At 44.2% G+C, this 25,693-nt stretch overlaps 1 protein-coding gene across 1 annotated transcript in view; it reads left to right on the top strand.

The window, feature by feature from the left end:
- LOC112232053 (TBC1 domain family member 9) overlaps positions 1–24,541 on the top strand; it is a 28,489-nt gene extending 3,948 nt beyond the window's left edge. The window contains 22 exon segments of the mRNA XM_042329617.1: positions 3,971–4,081; positions 7,062–7,180; positions 7,761–7,989; positions 8,267–8,343; positions 8,456–8,640; positions 11,929–12,136; positions 13,287–13,314; positions 13,317–13,492; positions 13,852–14,028; positions 15,195–15,345; positions 16,603–16,817; positions 17,598–17,715; positions 17,957–18,242; positions 18,778–18,907; positions 19,169–19,267; positions 19,421–19,489; positions 20,162–20,414; positions 20,557–20,622; positions 21,297–21,380; positions 21,604–21,672; positions 22,305–22,408; positions 22,576–24,541. Of these exon segments, the coding sequence (XP_042185551.1) occupies positions 3,971–4,081; positions 7,062–7,180; positions 7,761–7,989; positions 8,267–8,343; positions 8,456–8,640; positions 11,929–12,136; positions 13,287–13,314; positions 13,317–13,492; positions 13,852–14,028; positions 15,195–15,345; positions 16,603–16,817; positions 17,598–17,715; positions 17,957–18,242; positions 18,778–18,907; positions 19,169–19,267; positions 19,421–19,489; positions 20,162–20,414; positions 20,557–20,622; positions 21,297–21,380; positions 21,604–21,672; positions 22,305–22,408; positions 22,576–23,367 (3,746 nt within the window). The 3' untranslated portion in view covers positions 23,368–24,541.
- Positions 24,542–25,693: the final 1,152 nt, after the last annotated feature.

The raw sequence follows: 25,693 nt of genomic DNA, 5'->3' as shown, positions 1-25,693 counted from the left end.
AGTACAGGCAGGGGGTGTGTTACCCTAACAGCTCTACATTATATTCACTGTGTTTATGCATAATAACTAGTTAAAATAATTGGCTAATGATTAGCCAAATAGGGTAACTGCAGACAGGCTGAAGCATGGGACTACCTATTTATTTGCTCTTCTCTGCATCAGTTGGGCTACAGGTGATAATGCTTATTGCTAATAGCATACCTGATAATATGGACCATGCATAGACTATATGCATTGTCCAATATGTAAAAACATTTTTTCCGAAATAATTTTACATGTGTTATTGCGCTAATTTCTGGATGTGGAAGTTATATTTTAGATGGTGTCAGGATAATTGTATTTTATGTTCATTTTTGGTTTAGAAAGTCTGTTTTTAATAAGTCACCAGTACTGAGCTTCTCAGTCCTCCATAAAAAATATCTGCCAGGGAACCCAGACCCCCAAAGCAAGGGTGGGACCCTTCCTTCAATCCCCATCGGAACTTCCCCTCCACTGCTATACATTTTTCCAGATGAAACACTGAAATAGACCCAACAGAAAGCAGGATTGAGACCGATGAAAAGGAGAGGAGAACTGATTGCTTTTGCTCAAAGATGTTTTTTTTCCACTCGAGTGGAAAGTAGGAACTAGCCGTCTCAACTGAACAGAGAATGGAGCTTTGCTAAGTAACAATAGGCAGCCCAGCTTCTGACCTTGTTTCCTGGCTTCTCCAATCTATAAAAAGTCCAAAACATCACATGATGCTGGTCTGTTCTCCAGTCTACTGTATGTACACACGGGCTCGTTTCTTTCCATCCTCACCCACAACAAAGGAAGCATTTCTCATCATTGGAGCTTAGTTTCTCTACATCTTGTTTTTCTTTGGTCGTGTGTGTTAGTTACGCGTGGGGTGTTGAAAGTACATTCAAATGTATAGGAACATATAGTCACAGACAATTGTGTGGTTTCCCAAAGTTCATGTTATGGATTAAAGGGTCAACACTAGGCTATAGGTCTGGGGTCCGCCTTCTCTTCACCATTACAAAACACCACAGTACAGTAGCTCATGTTAACTCTTGTTATTATAGCGTGGTGGAGGATCATGTGTTCTGAGGGGGGAAAGCAGGGAAAGTAGCCCATAAAATACTGATCAAAACAATAATATTGTCACGATGATGTAGGGTGCACTAATTCCTTCTTCATAAAATACTGTGCATACTAATCCTCTCCATTGCTGTTTATCTTAACTGTGCAGATTATTTGGAGTGAGCGGTTTGAGCTGTAGGTTGCATGTAGTCTGGAAGTCACAGGATGTCATCCTTCAGTGGGTCTCACTCGTCAGTGGTCTCTTTTGTTGTGCTTGACACCTGTGCTTCCTGTGTTAACCCCTAACACACATCCCTGCAACACCGCTGGGTTCAGGTCATGCCCTGCCTATCCAACTGAGAGGTGCTTCACAGATATTTGTTCAGTGTTCTGCAACTCCATGTCTTGAGGTAACCCCCATGGTTGCACATTTTGTTCCAGCCCAGCACCAACTAATCAACTAGTCCACTCATCATGTTCTTAGTTGAATGTGGTGTTAGTGCTGGGCTAGACCAAAAATGTGCAACCCTGGGGGTGCAGAACTGGATTTAACACTGTTCAACAGAAACAACCGGTTGAAGTTTGAAACTGAAAATGTCCTTATATGCCCACAACATGTTTGCCAGAAAGGCCCAGATCCTGTATCCTTGCATTAGCCAGCCCCAAGTAACAACAACAGCTTCGGTGTCTGTGCTAACCCTTTGAAATGGAGGCTAACACACAAACCTTTTGCTTATCAGCCAAGCTGTTCTGTTCTCTCCCATCTAATTTATTTTCTGTTTCCCCGTGATTTCGTACTGTAGCTCTGTGTTTGTTCTGCTTTTGCCATTGCAGTTAACACTTGAAACAAATAAATATTATAACGTTTCTGTACAGTTATCAATGGTGACTAATGTGAAGATACAGTTGAAAGTTTGTCTGTTGGGTTTTGTTCACGGTGAGTGCAACTACAGGTATAGGCCTAGTTTAGATGGGAAATCTCAAGCCCTTACACCTGTCAGAACCGACGGCCATATTGTTTACGACCATCCAGTGTGAAACCTGAATTGTCCTTACTGCCTCTTAAAGGCCCACTCTGATATTTACAGCCATTTTTTATCATATTCAATTAATGTTAATGATATATTAATGATCTATTTGCCTTTAATCATTATTTAAGCACTTCTCATTGAATTCGTCCTAACCTTTTATTGCGCCCTGCATAGGATTAAAAGAGAGAGAACAGGAGAGAGAAATGGAGCCCCAGAGATGTAACTGTGTTCAGATGTCTTCATTAGAAAAGCTAGTGGAGATGAGTGGTGTCCCAGAAGTCCTCCAGCAGACATTATGTATGGAGGGAAGAATAAATGAGTGGTGTCACAGAAGTCCTCCAGCAGACATTACGTACAGAGTGAAGAATATCATCCAGACTGGCTGTTTTAGTTTCTCTTGCTCCCTTTCTGCATGTCTGTCTCTCTCCCTGTCTGTCTCTGTCCCCCTCTCTCCCCATATCGCTCTTTTCGTCTATCTCGGTCTGTGTGACTGGCAAGAAGCTGTCGTGGCAATGGTAAAATTCCCGCACCGGGAATAAAGTTTCAGGGCGACTGTGGAATATGGCAGCCAAAAAGCTTCTTTCTATCAAAGGTTGAGTTTGTTGGAAAAGGAGTGTCATTTCCACTCAAACTTTGATGACATGTTAGACCCCAAGGCATAAAAAAACAACAACAAAAGGCCTTTAGCAAGACTAGCGTATTCATCACTTCAGATGTTTTTCCTCCACTCTTTCTTTTTTTGGAATTGTGGTACCAGTTTCTTCTGATTTTACGATCTTGTGGTTTACAATAGACAGTAGCTAGACACTAGTCATGTATTATTACTGTATCAGAGATAAGAAGCATTAGGGTAATTTAACAACTCTTTAAAAGAGACGGGAGTTATTGGCTTCTTTCAGCTGTAATGAGTCCATAAGCTGTCCATCTATCTCTCCACTTCTCTCGTTCATTAGATTATAGGGGATTCATCCCTCGTTCATTAGATTATAGGGGATTTGTCCTTTTTATTCCAGGTGACTTTACTCTCACCTTCTTCTCTCCGCATCGATCTGTCACATGGGAAATCTGAGCTCTGTGCCATCTGCCCATCCACCCCACTTTGATACCAGATTCACACATTAGTGCCAACCAGAACCGTACTGTGCTGGCTGGGATATTTCTTCACTGTGTCTTTTCCAGCACAGTTCCAGCAACTATGGTGGATGTATAACCAGGCCAGCCCAGACCCCACCCACTAAATGTATCAGAGTAGGAGTGCTGATATAAGATCAGGTCCCCACCTGTCCATATAAACCCATCTAATTACGATCTAAAAGGCTAAACCGATCTGAGTTCAGCACTCCTACTCTGAGATGCTTTGTAGATATGGGCACAGTCCTGGTTTGTGTGGCTCAGTTTGGTCCTATAATATAAATTGGGCATGAAGCAGTCAGGACAGGAAAGCCACAGCTGCCCGTCAGCCCTAAATACCCCTTCCTCCTCCCTCTATTTCATAAGTGGTGATCTCATCGCCGGAGGGCTCCATCAAGGGCCTTTCGAGGAGTGCATAAGTGGTCTAACAAGGGTTAATGTACCAGAACGGTCTGCTGTCTCACATGGTGGAGGGGGCTGCTTTGCTACGTGTCCGAAATGGGCTAAAACAGAAACTCTTTTGTTGTGTTTTTGCTTTGAAGTCATTTTTTTAGGGGGAGGATTCATGACTTGTTTGTATTTGCTTTTTAAGTTCTTGGATCACTTACAGGTTTTATTTTCCATCCTCAAGACAATCAATGCATTATCTATTCAACGTACAAACAATGTTGTATAGACGATCATGATATTCCCACAGTGTCTCCCTCCCTAACCCACGGTATTCCCTGCTCCTCCCACCGCAGGTCTGTTGGTGGGAACACTGGACGTGGTGCTGGACTCCAGTGCTCGAGTGGCCCCCTACAGAATCCTTTACCAGACACCTGACTCCCTAATCTACTGGATCATTGCTCATGGTGTGTACTGTGTGTGTCTGTGTATAGTTCTCTCTCGCTCTTTCTCTCCCCCCTCCCACACAAGGCCCTCTCTTCCTGCACCATGTTCTCACTTCCTGCTAATGCCAAGCATCACGCCATGGCCCACTGCTCTTAAAGGGCTAGACTGGGGGGAAACGGATACCAGGAATGGGAATCGATGTTGATGATTCGCTCAAAATATGAGGGGCTGTCATGCTTTTTTTTAGTTAATTAGCTAGCATGGTAAATCTTACATTACATCTGCTGACTTCATCTGTTAACACTGTCTCTTTGCATGTTAAAGGGTTAACCACCCTAATGTCCTATATGGAAAAGCTAAAAGGTTAACTCAGGGCTGTAAATGTAAGATATTGACACGATCTCAACCAAATAGGCTATCTCATCACACCTATTCTGGCTAGTTACAATGGTTTGTGACATCACAGAAACTCCAATCTTCACCTTCCTCTTTCCTTGAGGAGTTATGTCACACAAATAATTTATTACTCTGGAGGAGCCATAATGCAATCCCACGGACCCATGACAAGCGGACGGGAAAGGAAGGGTTTATTTTTAAAGAGGGATCATTGTGTAAGTAAAGAGAGGCTTCAGAACTATACTCCCCAGACGTAATGAACAATGGCTCTGTTTTTAAATAAATGCAACGGTTTTGACTATGATGAGTTTGACTTGACTCTTTAGTTTTAAGGGGTCTGGGTACCAGGTAGGTCATGCCTGGTAATGTTTTGACTTTTGTTTTGAAGTCTCATCTGTCAGACATATAGTCTAGACCAATACAAAGGACTGATGACAAAGTCGGTATTAGAATATAAACTTTTCCTAAGTCCTATAACATTGATAGAAATAACTTTGTTATTTTACATTGTATGACCCAAAATGAAATGATCACGGAAATAATAAGATCAAAACACAAATTGCATCACAACAATTTGACTTTTCTAGTCACAAAATTATACAAGTTGACTTAGGAAAGTCCTGCACACACACAGCATCCATGATACAATAGAAAGGCCTGTAGCTCAATCTGGCTTTATGGGGGACGGAGATGGTGGAGAAAAAGACCTACGCGCATGTGTATTTGCCTTAGTGAGTGCTCCCTAGGGGAAAGAAACCGGAGAGAAGACCCTCTCTGAAATGGAAGCCCAGAGAAGAAGACTCCTGAGGGCTGGCCTTGAAATGGCAACCACTCCTCCCTCCCCTCTCCCTATCCGCCCATCCTCCAGCACAGAAGGAGCGTGGAGCAGTCTGTCTGCCAGACATCATCGCTAATGTAGCTAAGAGATGAGCAGCAGTGGGCTACTTATAGGGGAGATGGATGACGGATGAGGCCTCTAACGATAGTGGACACTGAGGTTTCTGTGCTAGCAGGCTCTGCCTGGACTGGCTCTCAGATTTCACTAGCGCTAAGTAGCTGCTAACAAGTAGCCACAGTAGCACCAATAGGGATTTACCTGCCAATACTATTAAAAATTCTCCCTGAATTTAAGGTGTGCTGTATTGCAGGGCATTATTATTTCACCTTTTTTAAGTAGGATCGTAACATATCTGAAGCTAATTAGCCAATAGCGCTCTAGCCATGAGCTTATCGTCATATGTGTGGTAGTAAATGTAGGCCGAGCAGAGGGGATGGCCAAGTAATGTCAGTGGCTGGGCTGTCTAGATTTAATCAAACTTTATTTATATAGCACATTTCTTACAGGATGTGTTTCAAAGTGATGAACAAATGAAAGGTGAAAAAGATAAAAACAAAGTTTTCTATACAAATAACTAAGACAATACATTTTTTTAAGAGAACTTAAAATAACAGTACACATGAGACTAATGCATTAAAATACATGTGATTATATATGGAATATATATATATATATATATATATATATGATTAAAATAACCCTAAGTAAAAGCATGTCTGGAGGCTGTTCTAAATGCCAGGACCATAGTGGCTGAAGGCAGCCTCACCAAACGTTGTGGTTCTGAGTGACCTTTGGAACAGCTGAAAGGCCAGTGACAGATGATCTGAGGGACAACCCGGCACATAAGCTTTTAAGATATCAGACATGTATTCAGGTACAAACCCACGTAGTGCTTTAAAAATCAATAAAGCAATTTTAAAATCCACTCTAAAACTAACTGGCTTACCAATGCAGTGACTTTAAAATAGGTGGTGTGTGTGCTCTCCTCCTGGCCTTTTGTAAGCACACGTGCTGCTGCATTCTGAATTCATTAAAGCTGGCCAATGTTTTTTTGTTGAGGGGGGGAGACCAGACCGGATTGCATTGCAAGAATCAAGCCTGTCAGTAATAAAAACATGCATTAGTCAGTGTGGGCTTGACAGAGGAATGGTCACACTTTGACAATATTTCTAAGCTGATTTGGTCACATTTCTGATGTGGGCCTTCACTGGCCCAACTCCCTAGCCTAGTGGTTAGAGTGTTGGGCCAGGAAACGAAAGGTGGCTAGATTGAATCCCCGAGCTGACAGGGTAAAAATCTGTTGTTCTGCCCCTGAACAAGGCAGTTAACCCACTGTTGCTAGGCCGGCATTTTAAATAAGAATTTGTTCTTAACAGACTTGCCTTGTTAAATAAATGTAAGGTCAGTCTAAAATAACACCTAGGTTTATAGCCTGGTGGGTTGTGTCTAGTAGTCTTGATTAGCCGTCTGAACAGCTTTTTACTGCTGTCTGTACTGTCTCCCCTCGTCTGTCTGTTACTGATCCTGAATCATGTACCTCCATACTACTTAGTATCCAGAAGAGTAGGTTAGGATTCCAACTATGCTACACATGTTCAATTTGCATACAATTGTAAGAATGATGAAGAGCGTCTCAGTCGACATGCTGTAATGTCTCAAAGAAAATGAGGAATGCGTGAAACTCCATGCCTCCACATTCTCCTGGGAGCCTCTTGTAATCAAGTTCCCTGATGCACCGTCTCCTTCTCCCCTCCCTCGTTCCATAGGGTGCTCCCGTAAGGAGATCACAGAGCACTGGGAGTGGCTGGAGCAGAACCTCCTGCAGACACTGTCCATCTTTGAGAACGAGAATGACATCACTACCTTTGTCAAGGGCAAAGTTCAGGTACTGTTTAGGGTATATATGAGTCACTTAGCAGATGCTTGTCTCTAAAGAAACAGTATGGACTTCTCTGGGATTTGGAAGGTTGGTTATGTGTAGAGCGGTTGCATGGTGGGGTTTGTGGAGTTTCACAAATCTTTGTAATGGTGTTTGTGACAGTAGTAATGGTGGTTGTCAGCAATTCGTTTTGACATTGAAACGTATGACGTTTGACTGTGACATGTTCGTCATGCCAGGTGTAATATTAGTCTAGCATGTAGTCAAACTTGTATTGCCAAAATGACTCCTGCCAGGGGCAAAATAACGAAGCCCGGCTGTATTTACTATTATAACCTAAGAACAGGTCCAGCTCCTGACACAGCCTCTAAATCAGGTTCTGTATTTATCTGTATGGTGATGAAGTAGTTCTTACTCAATGAATAGATTACAAAAGCAAGCCAGATAAGATTTATTTAGTTCTCTCACTTTGTCTGCCACTCACTCTCTCACTTTCTAGCTATCTCTATTTGAAAATGAATTGTTTAACTTTTATTGATTGTCTCTCTCAAAGTCCTTCACTCCCTCTATTGGTCTCTTGCCCCAGGGTATTATCGCCGAGTACAACAAGAACCACGATGTGAAGGAGGACGATGACACTGACAAATTCAAGGAGGCCATCTGTACGTTCCGTAAGCTGTTTGGCATGCCTGAAGAGGAGAAGCTGGTCAACTACTACTCATGTAGCTACTGGAAGGGCCATGTGCCCCGGCAGGGCTGGCTCTACCTCAGCATCAACCACATCTGCTTCTACTCTTACCTGCTGGGGAAAGAAGGTAGGGACCACTGGCATGCTGGCACAGGTACACACACCACTGCATAACTGGTTAGTACTACCTACTGATTATGCATAGCTTTTGAAGACCCTTCAGAAGTCCCAAAAAAAATATTTTTCTGGGTGGATACAATGTAATTTTTAAGATGAAGTGATGTATATTTCAAACTATCAGCTCTTATGCAACTCAAAAATATATAAATGCAACCATCTGTCTTCAATCTCTCTCTCTCACCCTCTTTCTTCCCCCCTCTCACCCTCTTTCTTCCCCCCCTCAGCCAAGCTGGTGATCCGCTGGGCCGACATCACCCAGCTGGAGAAAAGCGCCACGCTCCTCCTCCCCGATGCAGTCAAGGTGAGCCTTGTAAATCATATCAACTATACTGCATGTTACCATCACTTTAATGTCTCTTTATCCATCCATACACCCCTCTAACCTTCATTCATGCTTCCATTCATCTGTCAAGGTGAGCACGCGGGTGGCTGAGCACGTCTTCTCGGTCTTCCTCAACATCAACGAGACCTTCAAGCTGATGGAGCAACTGGCCAACATCGCCATGAGACAGCTCCTTGACAACGAGGGCTTTGAGCAGGACCGCTCTCTGCCCAAACTCAAGAGGAAGACACCCAAAAAGGTGTCTGCCCTCAAGAGGTGAGGTTTGGTGGAGGGGATTCTGGGAAGTTCTGGGGAGGTTTGGTGAGGCTGGATGTTGTAGTTGAGAGATTTCTGTTGGTCTCCCCTCAATAGGACCGGTTGATAGTTGCGGAGGATTGGTTTCTGGGGAGATGCAGTAAGTTTAGTCATGATGTAGTCATTTATAATGCTGCACTAAATTCTTTGCTGCGCGTGACCTATAACCATTCACAACCATTCCATGTGGTTGCATGACATTGTAAGTTTTACACAGTTCAATAAACAATATACCACGACTTAACTAAATGACTACATAAGACCACCAACAAACAACAAAAATGACTTCAGAGGAAAGGTATGTATAGTCTTGTTCCAACGTGCCTGGAGGAAAACCAGCTGAGGAGACATTAGTAGTATATTTAAACTGGGTTCCTTTCTAGTAGTTTGGCTCACAGACACTTGCATTCTTTAAATCTACAGCACGACTTTGTCATAATCCTTTCAGGTACAGCTGAACTTTTACTGGCGCTACTAACTTTGAACACCCAAGTTTGCTTCATTAGCCCAAGACTTTGAAATGTATTTCCCTCAAGACAGATTCCAACTCTCTAACCACTACCCATACTGTTGCCCTTTATAGATGTCTATTGTAGTAGTAACTGTTGCCCTATATAGATGTCTATTGTAGTAGTAACTGTTGCCCTATATAGATGTCTATTGTAGTAGTAACTGTTTCCCCATCCAGATGTCTATTGTAGTAGTAACTGTTTCCCCATCCAGATGTCTATTGTAGTAGTAACTGTTGCCCCATCCAGATGTCTATTGTAGTAGTAACTGTTGCCCCATCCAGATGTCTGTTGTAGTAGTAGCTGTTGCCCCATCCAGATGTCTGTTGTAGTAGTAGCTGTTGCCCCATCCAGATGTCTGTTGTAGTAGTAGCTGTTGCCCCATCCAGATGTCTATTGTAGTAGTAACTGTTGCCCCATCCAGATGTCTATTGTAGTAGTAACTGTTGCCCCATCCAGAGCTATTGTAGTAGCAACTGTTGCCCCATCCAGATGTCTATTGTAGTAGCAACTGTTGCCCCATCCAGATGTCTGTTGCAGTAGCAACTGTTGCCCCATCCAGATGGCTATTGTAGCAACTGTTGCCCCATCCAGATAGCTATTGCAGTAGCAGCTGTTGCCCCATCCAGATGTCTGTTGTAGTAGTAGCTGTTGCCCCATCCAGATGTCTGTTGTAGTAGTAGCTGTTGCCCCATCCAGATGTCTGTTGTAGTAGTAACTGTTGCCCCATCCAGATGTCTGTTGAAGCATTATACTGTCATACTTGGTTGCAAATGGCTCTTTCACTACATTGACCTGATTTTATTCTATTTTTCATACAAAGAAAAAAAAACATTTGAAATAGTTTTTGGGATGCATTTTAGGATACATGGGAAATATAAAACATTGGCCAAATGTATTTTAATGTGTGACATATACAGTGCCTTGCGAAAGTATTCGGCCCCCTTAAGTTAATACTTTGTAGCGAAAACCTTTTGCTGCGATTACAGCTGTAAGTCGCTTGGGGTATGTCTCTTATCAGTTTTGCACATCGAGAGACTGACATTTTTTCCCATTCCTCCTTGCAAAACAGCTCGAGCTCACTGAGGTTGGATGGAGAGCATTTGTGAACAGCAGTTTTCAGTTCTTTCCACAGATTCTCGATTGGATTCAGGTCTGGACTTTGACTTGGTCATTCTAACACCTGGATATGTTTATTTTTGAACCATTCCATTGTAGATTTTGCTTTATGTTTTGGATCATTGTCTTGTTGGAAGACAAATCTCCGTCCCAGTCTCAGGTCTTTTGCAGACTCCATCAGGTTTTCTTCCAGAATGGTCCTGTATTTGGCTCCATCCATCTTCCCATCAATTTTAACCATCTTCCCTGTCCCTGCTGAAGAAAAGCAGGCCCAAACCATGATGCTGCCACCACCATGTTTGACAGTGGGGATGGGGTGTTCAGGGTGATGAGCTGTGTTGCTTTTACGCCAAACATAATGTTTTGCATTGTTGCCAAAAGTTCAATTTTGGTTTCATCTGACCAGAGCACCTTCTTCCACATGTTTGGTGTGTCTCCCAGGTGGCTTGTGGCAAACTTTAAACGACACTTTTTATGGATATCTTTAAGAAATGGCTTTCTTCTTGCCACTCTTCCATAAAGGCCAGATTTGTGCAATATACGACTGATTGTTGTCCTATGGACAGAGTCTCCCACCTCAGCTGTAGATCTCTGCAGTTCATCCAGAGTGATCTTTGGCCTCTTGGCTGCATCTCTGATCAGTCTTCTCCTTGTATGAGCTGAAAGTTTAGAGGGACGGCCAGGTCTTGGTAGATTTGCAGTGATCTGATACTCCTTCCATTTCAATATTATCGCTTGCACAGTGCTCCTTGGGATGTTTAAAGCTTAGGAAATCTTTTTGTATCCAAATCCGGCTTTAAACTTCTTCACAACAGTATCTCGGACCTGCCTGGTGTGTTCCTTGTTCTTCATGATGCTCTCTGCGCTTTTAACGGACCTCTGAGACTATCACAGTGCAGGTGCATTTACACAGAGACTTGATTACACGCAGGTGGATTGTATTTATCATCATTAGTCATTTAGGTCAACATTGGATCATTCAGAGATCCTCACTGAACTTCTGGAGAGAGTTTGCTGCACTGAAAGTAAAGGGGCTGAATAATTTTGCACGCCCAATTTTTCAGTTTTTGATTTGTTAAAAAAGTTTGAAATATCCAATAAATGTTGTTCCACTTCATGATTGTGTCCCACTTGTTGTTGATTCTTCACAAAAAATACAGTTTTATATCTTTATGTTTGAAGCCTGAAATGTGGCAAAAGGTCGCAAAGTTCAAGGGGGCCGAATACTTTCGCAAGGCACTGTATTTGTAAAGGTATTTGGAATATATACATTTGTATGGAAATACACTGCGTACAAAACATTAAGAATGCCTTCTCTTTCCATGATATAGACTGAAGTGGAGGAGAAAGGTTAAAGAAGGATTTTCAAGCCTTGAGACAGTTGAGTCATGGATTGTGTGTGTGTGTGTGTGCTATTCTCAGGGTGAATGGGCAAGACAATAGATTTAAGTGCCTTTTTAACAGGTTATGGTAGTAGGTGCCAGGTGCACCGGTTTGTGTCAAGAACTGCACCGACAGTTAGTCTCAATTTACTGCTGCTATTTAAAGACAACAGATTGTTCCGTATTAGATTCTTGACCGTCTCTAGACTAGACAATCTCTTGAACCTTGTCTCACCCAGGGACCTGGATGCCAGGGCTAAGAGCGAGCGTTACCGGGCCTTGTTCCGTCTGCCCAAGGATGAGAAGCTGGACGGACACACGGGCTGCACCCTTTGGACCCCCTTCAACAAGATGCACATCCTGGGCCAGATGTTTGTCTCCACTAACTACATCTGCTTCACTTCCAAGGAGGAGACCCTGTGCAGCCTCATCATCCCCCTAAGAGAGGTGAGTCTGGCTGGGTACAGACTCTGGTGATTGACCATAGTCCTGGAGCTTAGTGTTGGCCCGGAGCAGTAGTCTGCACTGACTGGAGCTCTCTGGGATTTCGGGTTGGTGACCGTTGAACTAGACTTTTGTGACAATGTTGGATGATGCCAAGACATAAGTCAATGTGGGACCACTATAGATTTGAGATTTTCCATCAGTAAAGAAAGGTTACCTTAGACAAGTTGTGCTGTGTGCTGCTGTAGGGGGTTACTAGCAGGGCAGTTAGAAAGAGCAGCAGCCGGCTTAACACTCTGGTAGGGGCTGTCACTCCCAATCTGCTTTAGTCAGTGGCTGCTCCTCGCCCAGCCATTGCCATGTCGATCTTAAACTACCAATCGCTGGCAGGGCAGAATGTGGATCGACTACTAATGTCTAGTGTTATGATGTGTGGCACTGAATCAATTCAGTCACCTAGTATGTGGGTTGAAGTGTTGATATGGTGAAACCTATTGTGTGCTTGGTATGGTATGTTGGCCTTAGGTCAATATTCTCATGTGCAATGACAATGTGGTTAGATGGTGAAATAAATCAATACACACGTGATGGGTTACTGTAATTCGTGTTCTACATCGAACACTTTCTCATATCAAATAGATGTGTATCTTATGTTGCATCCTCATATCTTATGACTGACATGTGACTGGCGTATCTGTTGTCTACTCAACCCTGCACTTTAGAGGCTGCTGCCTCACTATACATGGAATCACTGGTCACTTTAATAATGTTTACTTACTGCGTTACTCATCTCATATAATATATTTTATACTGTGTTCAATTTACTAGTATTTTAGTCAATGCCACTCTGACATTGCTCGTCCTAATATTTATATATTTTCTTAACTCCATTCTTTTACTTTAGATTTGTGTGTATTGTTGTGAATTGTTAGATACTACTGCACCGTTGGAGCTAGGAACACAAGCATTACGCTACACCTGTAATAACATCTGCTAAATATGTGTATGTGACCAATAACATTTGATTTGTTGTGACTGGCATATCTGTTGTCTGACATATGGCTGACATCTATTGTGACTGACATATCTGTTGTGACTGATACATGAATTACATATCTGTTGTGACAGACCTCTGTGTGTCTGTCCCTCCCAGGTGACGATAGTGGAGAAGGCAGACAGCTCCAACTTTTCCCCAGCCCAGTGTCCATCAGCACCAAGAACAGGATGACCTTCCTGTTCGCCAACCTCAAGGACCGGGACTTCCTGGTCCAGAGGATCTCTGACTTCCTGCAGCAGACCACCTCCAAGATCTACTTCGAGAGGGAGACCACCGGGAGTGTGAACAGCTCCGACGATGAGGTGAGGGCACATCTATGTCATTGTATATCTAGGATGTTGTACATCATTTAGGTCTATACTCTTCCACAACTGCTCCCCAGGTTTGCTGATAAGTCTCCCTCTACTCCAGGTCTTCAGTAAATACTTAGCATGATTATTATCACAGGTCTCTGATCAGCTCTTATCATAAAGCACACTGCATTAACTATCCTTACCCTGATCCTGGACTTGTTCTGCTCTCCACCAGGTCTATTCTCAGTAATATTAGTTTGGCATCTCATCACAGGTCTCAGAACAGTTGTTATGATAAACTCATGATAATTGACTGCATTAACAATCTCCTAATTCTGATCCTGAATCTGTGTCTCTCTCTCCTCTAGGTGTACTCCCAGCAGGGCTCTCTCCTCTCCAGCAGTCCCCAACGCAGCAGTCTGGGCTCAGAGGGCTCCTCCGAGGGTGAGCGCCAGTTTAACCTCAATGACAACAGCGTGCCCACTGCCACCCAGGCCCTCATGACCATGTACCCGCCGCCGCCGGAGGAGTTCAACCCCAAACTGGTACGGTCAATGAATGTTCTGTTGGGGGCTCCCGAGTGGCGCAGCGGTCTAAGGCACTGCATCTCAGTGCTAGAGGCGTCACTACAGACCCTGGTTCGAATCCAGGCTGTATCACAACCGGCTGTGATTGGGAGTCTCATAGGACAGCGCACAATTGGCCCAGCGTCATCCGGGTTTGGTTGGGGTAGGAATGTCATTGTAAATTAGAATTTGTCCTTAACTGACATGCCTAGTTAAATAAACATGTGGTCGAACACAAGAAGATGCTATAGTAGAGAATTGAAATGATTGCACATGATTGATGGAACTGAACTTGGACTAAATTAATTGAGTTGAATACATTTATTTACAGTGACAAAATATTGTAACAAACTGTAATTGCTTGTATATACCTGCATGCTGAATAAGCCATTGGGAATCCAATATCTGCATGTAATAACCTGAGGCTTTTCCCAAGCCTCAAATCAAATTGTATTGCTTGTGTACAACTATTTAGCAGATGTGATTGCGGGTATAGCGAAGCGCTTGTGTTCCGAGCTCCAACAGTGCGGTAATATCTAACAATACACAACAAAGCAAAGTTGCTTAGGAGCCAGAAACAGAGCGGCCATGTCTGTCGGTGCCATCAGTGTCTCAACCTTGATCTAAAACAAAGCTTGGCTTACAGTCAGTGTGTTCTGTTCCTGTGCTAACCTCCAGCTGGCTTTGCATTGCACAGTTCAAAGGCCTGTAGGGAAGTTGCAGATGTAGACCAAGGAAGGGGGAAGTGTGTGGGAAGTATATTAAATCCAAGTTAATTGAAGTAAATAAAGCCTTAATGAAATTCTTCAGAGACCTCTAGGGGAGTATTTGTGCTGCATACGTCTGTGTTGAAAGTTAGAAATATTGTTTAGGCTTTGAAGGCTCTCTGGCTCGTTATTTAATGAGGTGGTAATGAGTTTTTTGCCTCCTACGAACCATCCTGATCTCTCTCGCTTACATTCTGCGTGTATTGAAACAATGTAAGCATGTCTACTTTCTTTCTCTCGCTCTCTCTGTCCTTGAACATCATTCTGTAGTTCTCTCTAAGGGGAGCTTTACTGGCATGAAATGTCTCATGACATTTCTCTTTTTTCTCTTTCCAACACATGCAAGATTATTAACTGTCAATTTTAATTTTTCCCCAGGCCAAGGAGTTCCTGAAGGAACAGGCGTGGAAGAACCACATCACTGAGTACGGCCAGGGGGTGTGTATGTACCGTACAGAGAAGACCAAGGACCTGGTGCTTAAAGGCATCCCAGAGAACATGAGGGGAGAGCTGTGGCTGCTCTTCTCCGGTGAGGCCAACAGTCGCACGCGTTCTCACAAACAGTCCGGCGTGGGCATGATCTCACATTCACTGTACATAGTCATTTGTATATTACATTATGCCCCCCGGTTCTTGACATTCATATACTCGACTTTCACTCATTCTGTATCTCCACAAGCCGTGCTGATACACACACTCAAAGACCACAGATAGACAGTACTACGTGCTCATACACCAACTCCTAACCTGCATTCGGCATCGTGTGGTGGGACCACACATCTCATTACTATAGTTATTGTTATCACAGGAGGAAAAACAACAGGACAAACACATCAGATTTTAGTTTTGGGTTTTCCCAAACCCCTTTTGTGGTATGAGCACAGAATGGTTCATCATCCAGGTGTATTAGAATTATTGATAGTCAAATATTAGCTTTTCTTTCAGTGTACATATGGATTTGGGTAGCCTCATTAAACATTCATTAGCTTGGCCTTGGCAACGCATTCCATTCCCATCTCCTGCCGGAGCAGCAGTATCGTACTGTATCTAACCTGTAACTGGGCTGCATGCTTCACGTCCACTGCTACAGCATATTACAGTGAGAGCACACATTCTATAGTCTGCTTACTGTACGCCAAACTGAACACTGTCAGTCTGGTTAACCAGGCTTTACAAACACAGCAGCTTATGTAGGGGTTGTGTTAGAGACGTAGGCCTACATTGTGACCACCGTAGCTGTGAAAAGCTGACCTATATAAATAAACCTGAAGAACCAGTTGGCCTACAGGGAGAGTCACTGCTGAGATCACCAAACAATGTTTTATACTTCAGCCTCTTCTTCCTGGAAGAAATTCCTTGCACCCACGCGACAGCACTAACAGTTAGCGACTATCTACCTGCTCTTTCCGTCCCCTAGTGACCTACTTGTGGTACCTTCCGCAGTCGCCATGGCAGCCATACATCTGCACTTCCTGGAGGGACTGGTGTGTTTACATGTTAGCCTAGCGTCTCTGTTGGCGAAGCTCGCTAGCTGTGTTTTTATGTGGAAGAAGATGCAGAATTTGAATGCATCCTCTATACTTTTCCCTCTACTCACACTCACTGTCACAGTGGGAACTGTTGATAAGCCTGAGTTTGACTGCGCTAGAAGAGTGAGTTTGAGGGTGTTATGATTCAACAGACTTTTACCCGACCATTTTTTTTTAAACGGCAATTGGCTGACGGTCTGGTGCCAATGGGCCTCGTTTAATGCTATACTAACTGTGGTCCCTATATCCCGCCCCAGGGGCGATCAACGAGATGGCGACCCACCCTGGCTACTATGAGGACCTGGTAGAGAAGTCTATGGGGAAGTACAACCTGGCCACGGAGGAGATCGAGAGAGACCTGCACCGCTCCCTCCCTGAACACCCAGCCTTCCAGAACGAGATGGGGATCGCTGCCCTACGAAGGGTCCTTACTGCCTACGCCTTCAGAAACCCCAACATAGGCTACTGCCAGGTACACACATAGTATTTAGTATACACGCATGGTATATAGTATACACACATGGTATATAGTATACACGCATGGTATATAGTATACACGCATGGTATATAGTATACACGCATGGTATATAGTATACACACAGACGCACCAGTCCTGTCGCTCAAGATCCACTGCCAAAGCAGAACGTCACGAGATTACTTCAAAACCGGCCTCTAGGGGCAATGTTGGCGCTATTACCTTTAAGTCCTGTGGACAGGGATGGCGTAAGCTGCGAGCTCCGGCTCTGAAAGTCACGTGTTCAATCCCAGCGCTAAGCACTATTTTTGTCTATCCCAAACCTTAACCCTTAACCATTCAGAATGAATGCCTAATCTTCAAAATGTTATGTTTGTGGACAAACATCTGTTTCTGCAGTGAGATCGTGAGAGCTTGTTACACACACACTTATTTTACAACACAAACATTCACACTGCTCTTCAGTTTATAAATGGTCAAGTCACATAGTAGTTTGCCACTTCTATAGCTGTCCTGACTCCCCCGCGGGTCCCTAATCTTGGTTCCCCCTGCGGGTCGAAGCCATGTGGTTCCCTCTTGACTGCCAGTCCATCTGTTGGCAGCTTGAAACTCTGAAGACGTTTAACCCAGGCTGAAAACTGTAGTCCAGACCTACTGTCACATAGCTGTTTTAATTTGATTTTTGTTTTGCTTTTTGAAGGGCTTTGAGATTCTGTAAAGAAAAGCGCTATAGAAGTTGAATGTATTATTCTGAATAATCTTGGTGGTTCTTCCTAGGCCATGAACATTGTGACGTCGGTGCTGCTGCTGTATGCTAAAGAGGAGGAGGCCTTCTGGCTGCTGGTGGCTCTGTGTGAGCGAATGCTGCCTGACTACTACAACACCAGGGTCGTAGGTCAGTTGGAAGCTTCTGGAATGAGGCTGTAGTAGGGCAATGGGTGGCTTTGTGGTCTACTAGTGTGTTAGCCTCTGCATTTTTAACTTGGTCTCAGTGTCTCTATTTTATGTTCAGATGTGTGTATGTGTCCCTCAGTCTTTGTGCATATCTGTTGGCATCGTTCTCCCTCTTACTGTATCAGTGTCCGCATAGGCCTATTTTTTTCTGTCTTGCTAACCTCCCACTTCTCTTTCTCCAGGAGCTCTGGTAGACCAGGGTGTTTTTGAGGAGCTGGCCAGGGAGTACGTCCCTGAACTCTACGACTGCATGCAGGACCTGGGAGTCATCTCTACCATTTCCCTCTCCTGGTTCCTCACCCTGTTCCTCAGTGTCATGCCCTTCGAGAGTGCCGTGGTGGTGGTCGACTGCTTCTTCTACGAGGGCATCAAGGTCATCTTCCAGCTGGCGCTCAGCGTGCTGCACGCCAACATCCACCAACTGCTGGGGGCCAAGGACGATGGAGAGGCCATGACCGTGCTGGGAAGGTGAGGACGGATGGGGTGGAAGACCGACAAGGGGCCAAAGATACTAAAACAGGGCTTTTCAATTTCGGTCCTGGAGGGCAGAAACACTTCTTGATTTGTTTCTACCTGGTAGTTAATTGTATTCACCTGGTGCACCAGGTCTGATGAAAACCAGAAGGGTTTTTAGCCCTGCAGTACCAGAATTCGAACAGCCCTGGACTAAAGGGACATGATTGGTAGGCCAACTCATGACTGGAACCCTGAACCTAACCTGAACTAAAACTAAAACCCTAACCTTTGCCCTGACCTTAATCCTAACCATAACCAATTAGGTCATTCAACATGGGTTTGCTGGTCAGTCATGGTACTTTAGTTTTTCACTCAAAGAGCAGACCCCATGAGTCGGGTCAAAGGTCAAATTGTGTTGGCGGAAGTGACACGAGAGATCATCTTGTTTTGAAACACTGCAGTAAGAACACTTCTTAATTCAATTAAAGCTTGATATTGATAAGCTGTCAATATGAAGGATTTGGTTGTGTGACACGTTTGTGTGTAGGTACCTGGACAGCGTGTCCAATAAGGACAGCACCCTGCCTCCCATCCCCCACCTGCACTCCCTGCTGACAGACGATGGGGATCCCCACCCGGAGGTGGACATCTTCAAGCTGGTCCGCAGCTCCTACGAGGTGAGTCTTCTCAACATGACCAGGGCACCGTCATTCAATCACTCCTTCAATCTGTCAGAGATGGGGTCAATTCAGTCAATTAAGTTTAAATGGAATTCAGCCCAACCATGCTTCCTAGACCCAAGTGTATTCACTGGTAGAACTGTCACTCTGTTTTGACCTTTACTCTGGCTGGTGATTATGCAATCTCAGTGAATATCCCAGCTGTAGGATAGCAGCAGTGTTGACCTCTCTCTCTCGGTCCCGTGTGGCTGTTTGTAGAAGTTTGGCTCCATCCGGGCAGACGTGATCGAGCAGATGCGCTTCAAACAGAGGCTAAGGGTCATCCAGACCATCGAGGACACCACCAAACGCAACGTGGTAACGACCCCTGCTATTACACACACTGTATGGTACACCCGATGTTGGGTGTGGAGGATTTCAAGTCATTTTAAGCCATTGTTTCTGATTGTATTCAATGCTGGTTAGTTCTGATCTCCTCACACAGCTCCTAAATCCACTGTTCTCTTTCAGGTCAGAACCATTGTCACGGAGACTGCCTTCAGCATCGACGAACTGGAGGAGCTCTATGTTCTGTTCAAGGTGAGTGACAGCCATGCTGTAGCCAATATGAACTAAATGGAACTGCCCTCTAACCAATAGGAACTTAAAGGAACTAATCTCTTCCTGAATTGCTTTTCCTCAGCCTCCCTTTCGCTTTGGCAGGGCGTCTCATTTCTCCTAGCTCTCACATAGTGCCTTGCTGCCATGGCAACGCTGAATTATGGGCTATAGTTGGAGCCGGTACTTAATATCCATAGAGACAGACCTAAAACCCTGGCAACAGCATTTTACTCTTCATCCATTAACACAACGGACGCTCACTGCTCAGTCCTGTTAGAGGACATGGAGAAAGACTGATGAGTCTTCAGCACAGTTCTAATGGTCAGGGTTGCTGGTATAAGATGTTAGAAGTAGAGAACTTTTAATACCCAATGTTGTGCAATGTTCACATTGTTCTCTGATATCATGTACTTATCCATTAGAAACATTGTGCAAAGCAATTCAGCGGTATCTATATGCATTTTCCTCACTATGGGCGACCACATTTTCCCACATTTAGCATAGGTATCACCATTTGGTCTCATTCCACCTCGCTTCTTTATACTTCAACATTTTCTAGAAAACTGCTGCATAAATGTAATATATTTATTTCATTCACATTAAAACCCTGTTGAATCTATCAAATCTATTTCTACCATCTTCATTCTCCAGGCGGAACACCTGACCAGCTGCTATTGGGGCGGAACGGGTGGCAGCAACCCCACGGAGCGCCACGACCCCAGCCTGCCCTACCTGGAGCAGTACCGCATCGACCTGGAGCAGTTCAGGGGGCTGTTCTCCCTGCTCTTCCCCTGGGCCCCTGTCAACGGGGCCCACGCAGACCCCCTGGCCCTGCGCTTCTTCAGGCTCCTGGACCATAACGGAGACTCTCTGATTAATTTCCGGGAGTTTATTAGTGGACTGAGTGAGTATTGGTGGAGGTGGGTGAGGGGGTGTATCAAATAGAAGTTGACTAATGATTGTAGCAACTGGTCAAAATGGATATTAAGTCTATATAGACATAATGAAATGTTATGACAAATTATCGCATCTATGGTGTATTTCAGGTGTTTTATGCCATGGGGATCTGACTGAGAAACTGAAGCTCCTGTACAAGATGCATGTGATTCCTGGTAAGTGTGTGTGTGTACTGTTCACAGAGAGGGAAAGAAGTCCAGAGGGAAATCTATACTCCTTATATGCTGTCATAACTGAGTGAGGGGAGGATGTTTTAAGGATAGGGGATTGGATTTATTTACTGTAAAGGAGCAAAGATGAATTATTTTGTTCTCTCCCTCGCTTGGTTGAGCATATATAGAAGGGAAGCTGCGGTTGGATGGTGCTCAAGACTCACACAGCAGTATTTTCACTCTGCTGGAAATCTACCTCTCAATCAGAAGAGCTTTCATGGCTCTCTGGCTCAGCTCGTGTTAATTCCCTGTATAACAGCAAAGCCTGAAGCAGCTATTGTTTTGGTTCTCAGAATGATGGGGTTAGCTTTTTTCCTTTGCCAGCCACAAGGAAACATTGTCTCTGGCAGAATGAAAAATGTTGAGAACTAACAGATGTTTAGCGAGAAGAGGATACAGAAATTACTTCAAACTTATGATCAAACATTGGGATGTGTGAGGCCTCGATGGAAAGATAATGATAAATGGATACAATTTATATTGCACTTTTTCAACTGCAGTGTTTGAGGCGTTATGATAACGCCCCTTACAGCACTTGGAAAGGCGCTATATAAATGCTATCAATTATAATAACAATGGTAAGGCCCAAAATGTTGTATCTTCCTGTCCCTTCCCAGAGGTGACCCATGAGCAGGAACCAGACTCTGCCTTCGAGGCCACCCAGTACTTCTTTGAGGACATCACCCCGGAAACTTCCAATGGTAGGCCATGTCCTCATCAACACGCCAGAGGTTACACAATGTTTGCACCCTTTTCCCTGTATAGTCCACTAATGTTGACCAGAGCCTTATGTGCTCTCAATCAGTCACACTCCACTCATGGCATGCATCAACCTATTTCAACCTCCCACTTTTTTTGTCTTCTTCAGATAACTTCCTAATGTGTCCTTTGACCTTTGCACTCTTGACCTTTCCCTTCCTCCAGGCCTTGACCCCAAGTGCAAGAGCGAGAAGGATGATGGCTTTGTCAGGGTCACGTTCAAGACTGAGAAAGGTACGCACTGCTATGAAACAGTTATGAGACATGCATATCTATCGCTAGTTTGTAAATGCTCCAATCTAAATGATAATACCTTAAGCCACAAAGTCTACCATTCATGTTCCTTTTTTTGTTGCAAAGGCCTTTATTTACTGTACCTCAAGAACACTCATCTCACTGTAAGGAACTTAGCTGTAGCTCTCTAATCTCCCTCCTATTTGAAATGATTTCAAACCATCTGACTCCATACACACATATCCCAAAAGTCTGGGATGAAAAGGGGAAGCACTGTTACTTTTCTATGTATCATGTTTTCTTGGAGCAAAAATTGTCTACGGTCGCTGATTAGGGACGATATACTTACTGATTTTTCCAGACAATAAAATTCCCATTAAAGCAATAGATTCCTAATAGAATTGAACAGTCTCAAAGTGCAACTGGGAGTGTTGCATGTTAAATGGTCCCCAAGCTAGGCCTGCATGCCACTTCAGTTTATTGAGGGCATTATTGGTGCATGTTCTCTTATTCATTCAACACTTTCTACTTGACAACAGCACATACATTAGTTGTTGTTATGGCCTCCTATAAATAGTCAGTGTGCCAGGCTGCTAGCTTTTAACTCTTAACAGCCACCTCTGTTTCTACAGTGAAGAAACTGCACACCCCTGACTACCGCCACTACCTGAGGCTGTGGAACCAGGGCACCAAGAACAAACTGGACAACATGAAGGATCTGCCCAAACTCAACCAGGTAAGAGCATTAAGAACCACTCCACCTCCCCAGGGGGAGTCAGTGGAGTCCACTTGATCAATGTGGCTGTGTGAGGCTATGAAATTGTGTGTGTCGTGCCAATGAATCTACCTCGTCTTCCTTCCCAGGCTAACCTGTATGTCTTCCTCTCTCTCTCTCTCCTTCAGAGCCAGTTCATAGAGCTGTGCAAGACACTGTACAACATGTTCAGCGAGGACGCCCAGGAGCAGGAGCTGTACCACGCCACGGCCACCGTCACCAGCCTGCTGCTGGAAATGGGCGAGGTGGGCAAGCTCTTCTGCCATTCCAAGGACCAGGAGGAGCAGGACCAGGATGATCCAGAGGAGGCCAAAAGCAGTTGGCCAGCCCGAGATGGAGGGACCAAGCCTGGGGGTGTCTTCCAGCAGAGGGGCCAGGGAGAGGGGAAGGAGGAGAGCCAGGCCAGGCCCTGTGGCCCTGCGAAGAGGGATGGCAGGGGCGAGCAGCTGTCTGCCATGGAGGACATTAAGCTGGAGGACTCGTCCCCGAAGGACACAGGGACATCGTCCTCCATGCTCATCTCAGATGACGAGACCAAAGACGACACGTCCATGTCGTCCTACTCGGTGCTCAGCGGCGGCTCCCATGAGCTCGACGACAAGCTTCACTGCGAGGACATTAATGACGACACGGTCCTGGTGCGCAGCGAGAACAGGCCCCATGGGGGAGGGAACGGGCCTCACGGTGAAGGTGGGCCCCATGGTAGAAATGGGGGGCTGCCTCACAGCACCAGCATAGATAAAGACTGGGCCATCACCTTTGAGCAGTTCCTGGCATCGGTGCTCACTGAGCAGGCCCTGGTGCTTTACTTCGAGAAGCCAGTGGAGGTGGCCGCACGTATCACCAATGCCAAGAATGTGAGGAAAGTGGGGTGCTCCCTACTGTCCGCTAGCGACTATGAGATCTCCCTGTCTGGGTAATAATGCCTCAATGAAAAAGAGAATTTACAGAGACAGACTCTTGCTCGGTAGGTTGACTGCTTCGGAAAACAGGTCATGTAAATGTACAACGTGAAAAACCCAGTCTTCTCCTCTTTGTTGGGTGACAAGAATGACAGTCTGCTAGAACTGATAAGTCTAACATTTGTGTGCAATACTAGAAGAGTAAAAAAATCAAATAAATACCTGCTCTTAGCAATGTATTTTACCAGATGTCAACAACCTGTTTTATCTTTAGGGTTAGATTCTGTTCAGCAGAGGGACCAGGGAAGGACAAAAAGGGCTTTATTGACCTTTGACCTCAAAAGGAATTCAGGCAGAGCTGTGGTGTGTGTACTGTACATGTATTAGCTGTGCTTGCTGTACTTTATATGAAGTCATGTATACATGTTACTACTAATAATAGCTAAACCAGTTAGACTACTACGTATCATGATGTTTAAGTCTTACAGACCACCAGCCCAGTCCAGGAGTGGCCTGTCACAGTCCCAGAGGAACACTGCTCAGTCGTTGTAGAGTTCTGTCACCCGCTAACTCATTAGCCGCTAGGCTAATTGACTAACAGCAACTTGTGGGGCAGTTGTACTCACTGCTAATCTATTAGCCGCTAATTTACACTAGAAACAATGGTTAAGACTGGTAGCATCCTTTAGCTACAATGAAGAAGTGACTGTACTTCTAGAGTTGGGAAGATTAGTTGCTGCCACTTCAGGATAACCCACACTTGCACTGGAATGAAATATGAATGGTGGTGAAAGCTTTATCTGGCTAGATGTACTAATTCACTAAGGAAAACACTGTTTAGATTTAATTTGTGTGGTAGCTTAGCCTGCATACTGAACTGTAGAGCACACGCACTTTGTTTTATCAGGAAAGAAATGACATTTACAACATCTTTCCTTTTAATTCCATAAGCATGTTTTCTGCCTTTTTTCTGTGCCACTCCTGCACTCGTCGTCAGCACACTCCAAAAGCTTTCTTTTTTTTTTTAAACAATGTTTTTGAACTTTTTGCTCTGTATATTTTTACGCTGTTTTATATATTTTTTTGTTCCAATGTGAATGATTTTGTCATGTACAAAGGTCATGATTTTAAGTGTACCACTTCAACTAATTAAAAAGTGTAGAATGAACGGTCTTACGCTACATATTAAAAATGTCTCATGTCTCTTTATGGGATTTATTCATTAGGGTTGCTCATACTGTAGCCTGGGATAAATATTGATAAGCTCTGTTTCGACATTGAGAGGGGAAGACGGATCTATACAGAGATGGAGACGGAGCACCCTCTGCTGGAGAAGAGAATGTTCCAGAATCAGACCCAAAATTCTGCAATGCCACCAAAGATCAGGATAAATGAGGATGCTTTCATCAGGCTGTTTATCAGTGAAAGAATGGTCAGTTCCTGTCTACTTAAGGGGTGGCTCTCCCATAGACACCAATGCGATAGCAGTTGGGTCTAGTCCACTCAGCTCCATTTGAAACATTTGAAAAAATGAGGGAAAAATCTCTAATACCACCACTGCAAATACTTTTTCTTTTCTACCTTTCTAAGGAAGTGAAGGGTTAATGGCTAACATTTTTGCAGTTCTCTAGCTTCGACAATGGTGTGCAGTGTCAGCGTGGGAGACATGCTGAAATAGAGACTTTGTCACATACAGGTTGTTTGTGAAATCTCTCGCTTTCTTCTCATCTGCTGCTCTGCAGATGCTTGGGGGTGTGGTTCAGGTTGACCAATAAGAGCTTGCCATTGTAATGCATATGGGAACATTCTCTAGCAATGATTAATCCATTAACGTAGTAATGGATTGGGTTTTGAAGTGTTTACTGGTCTGCTAATACGTCATTCTCTGTCCTCCTTTGACTGCAGTTATGTAATAATTGTTCATCCCAGGACCTGAGCAAAGCATCATGTCCCTAAATTATGGATTCAAAGGTCATTAGAATGTAGAACAGGGTTTCCCAAACTCGGTCCTGGGGCCCCCTGGGTACACGTGTTTGCCCTTGCACTACACAGCTGATTCAGGACCGACTTTGGGAAACTGATGTAGAACACTGGATTTTAATTCATGTTCTGTGTTGTTAGGATAAAGAATTTGATTTATTAAATTATTAACATCTAATTAATCATGTGTGATGCTGAATGATAGTTTATTTTTTTTACCATTCATCCCAGAGCCTTCACGGTAAAGAGCATACGGTCTTATGTGTGGTAGCAAACAATGTCCCCAATTCCCTCTTGCTTTTAGGATTATTTTCTGTTTATACTCCAATCACTGTTTTTTCCTCTTTGTCCACAGGGGTAATAT

This window comes from Oncorhynchus tshawytscha, linkage group LG11 (assembly GCF_018296145.1).
Source record: "Oncorhynchus tshawytscha isolate Ot180627B linkage group LG11, Otsh_v2.0, whole genome shotgun sequence".
Taxonomy (NCBI): Eukaryota; Metazoa; Chordata; class Actinopteri; order Salmoniformes; family Salmonidae; genus Oncorhynchus; species Oncorhynchus tshawytscha.
The sequence above is the reverse complement of the archived record's forward strand: the minus strand, read 5'-3'. Positions and strand labels throughout refer to the sequence as shown.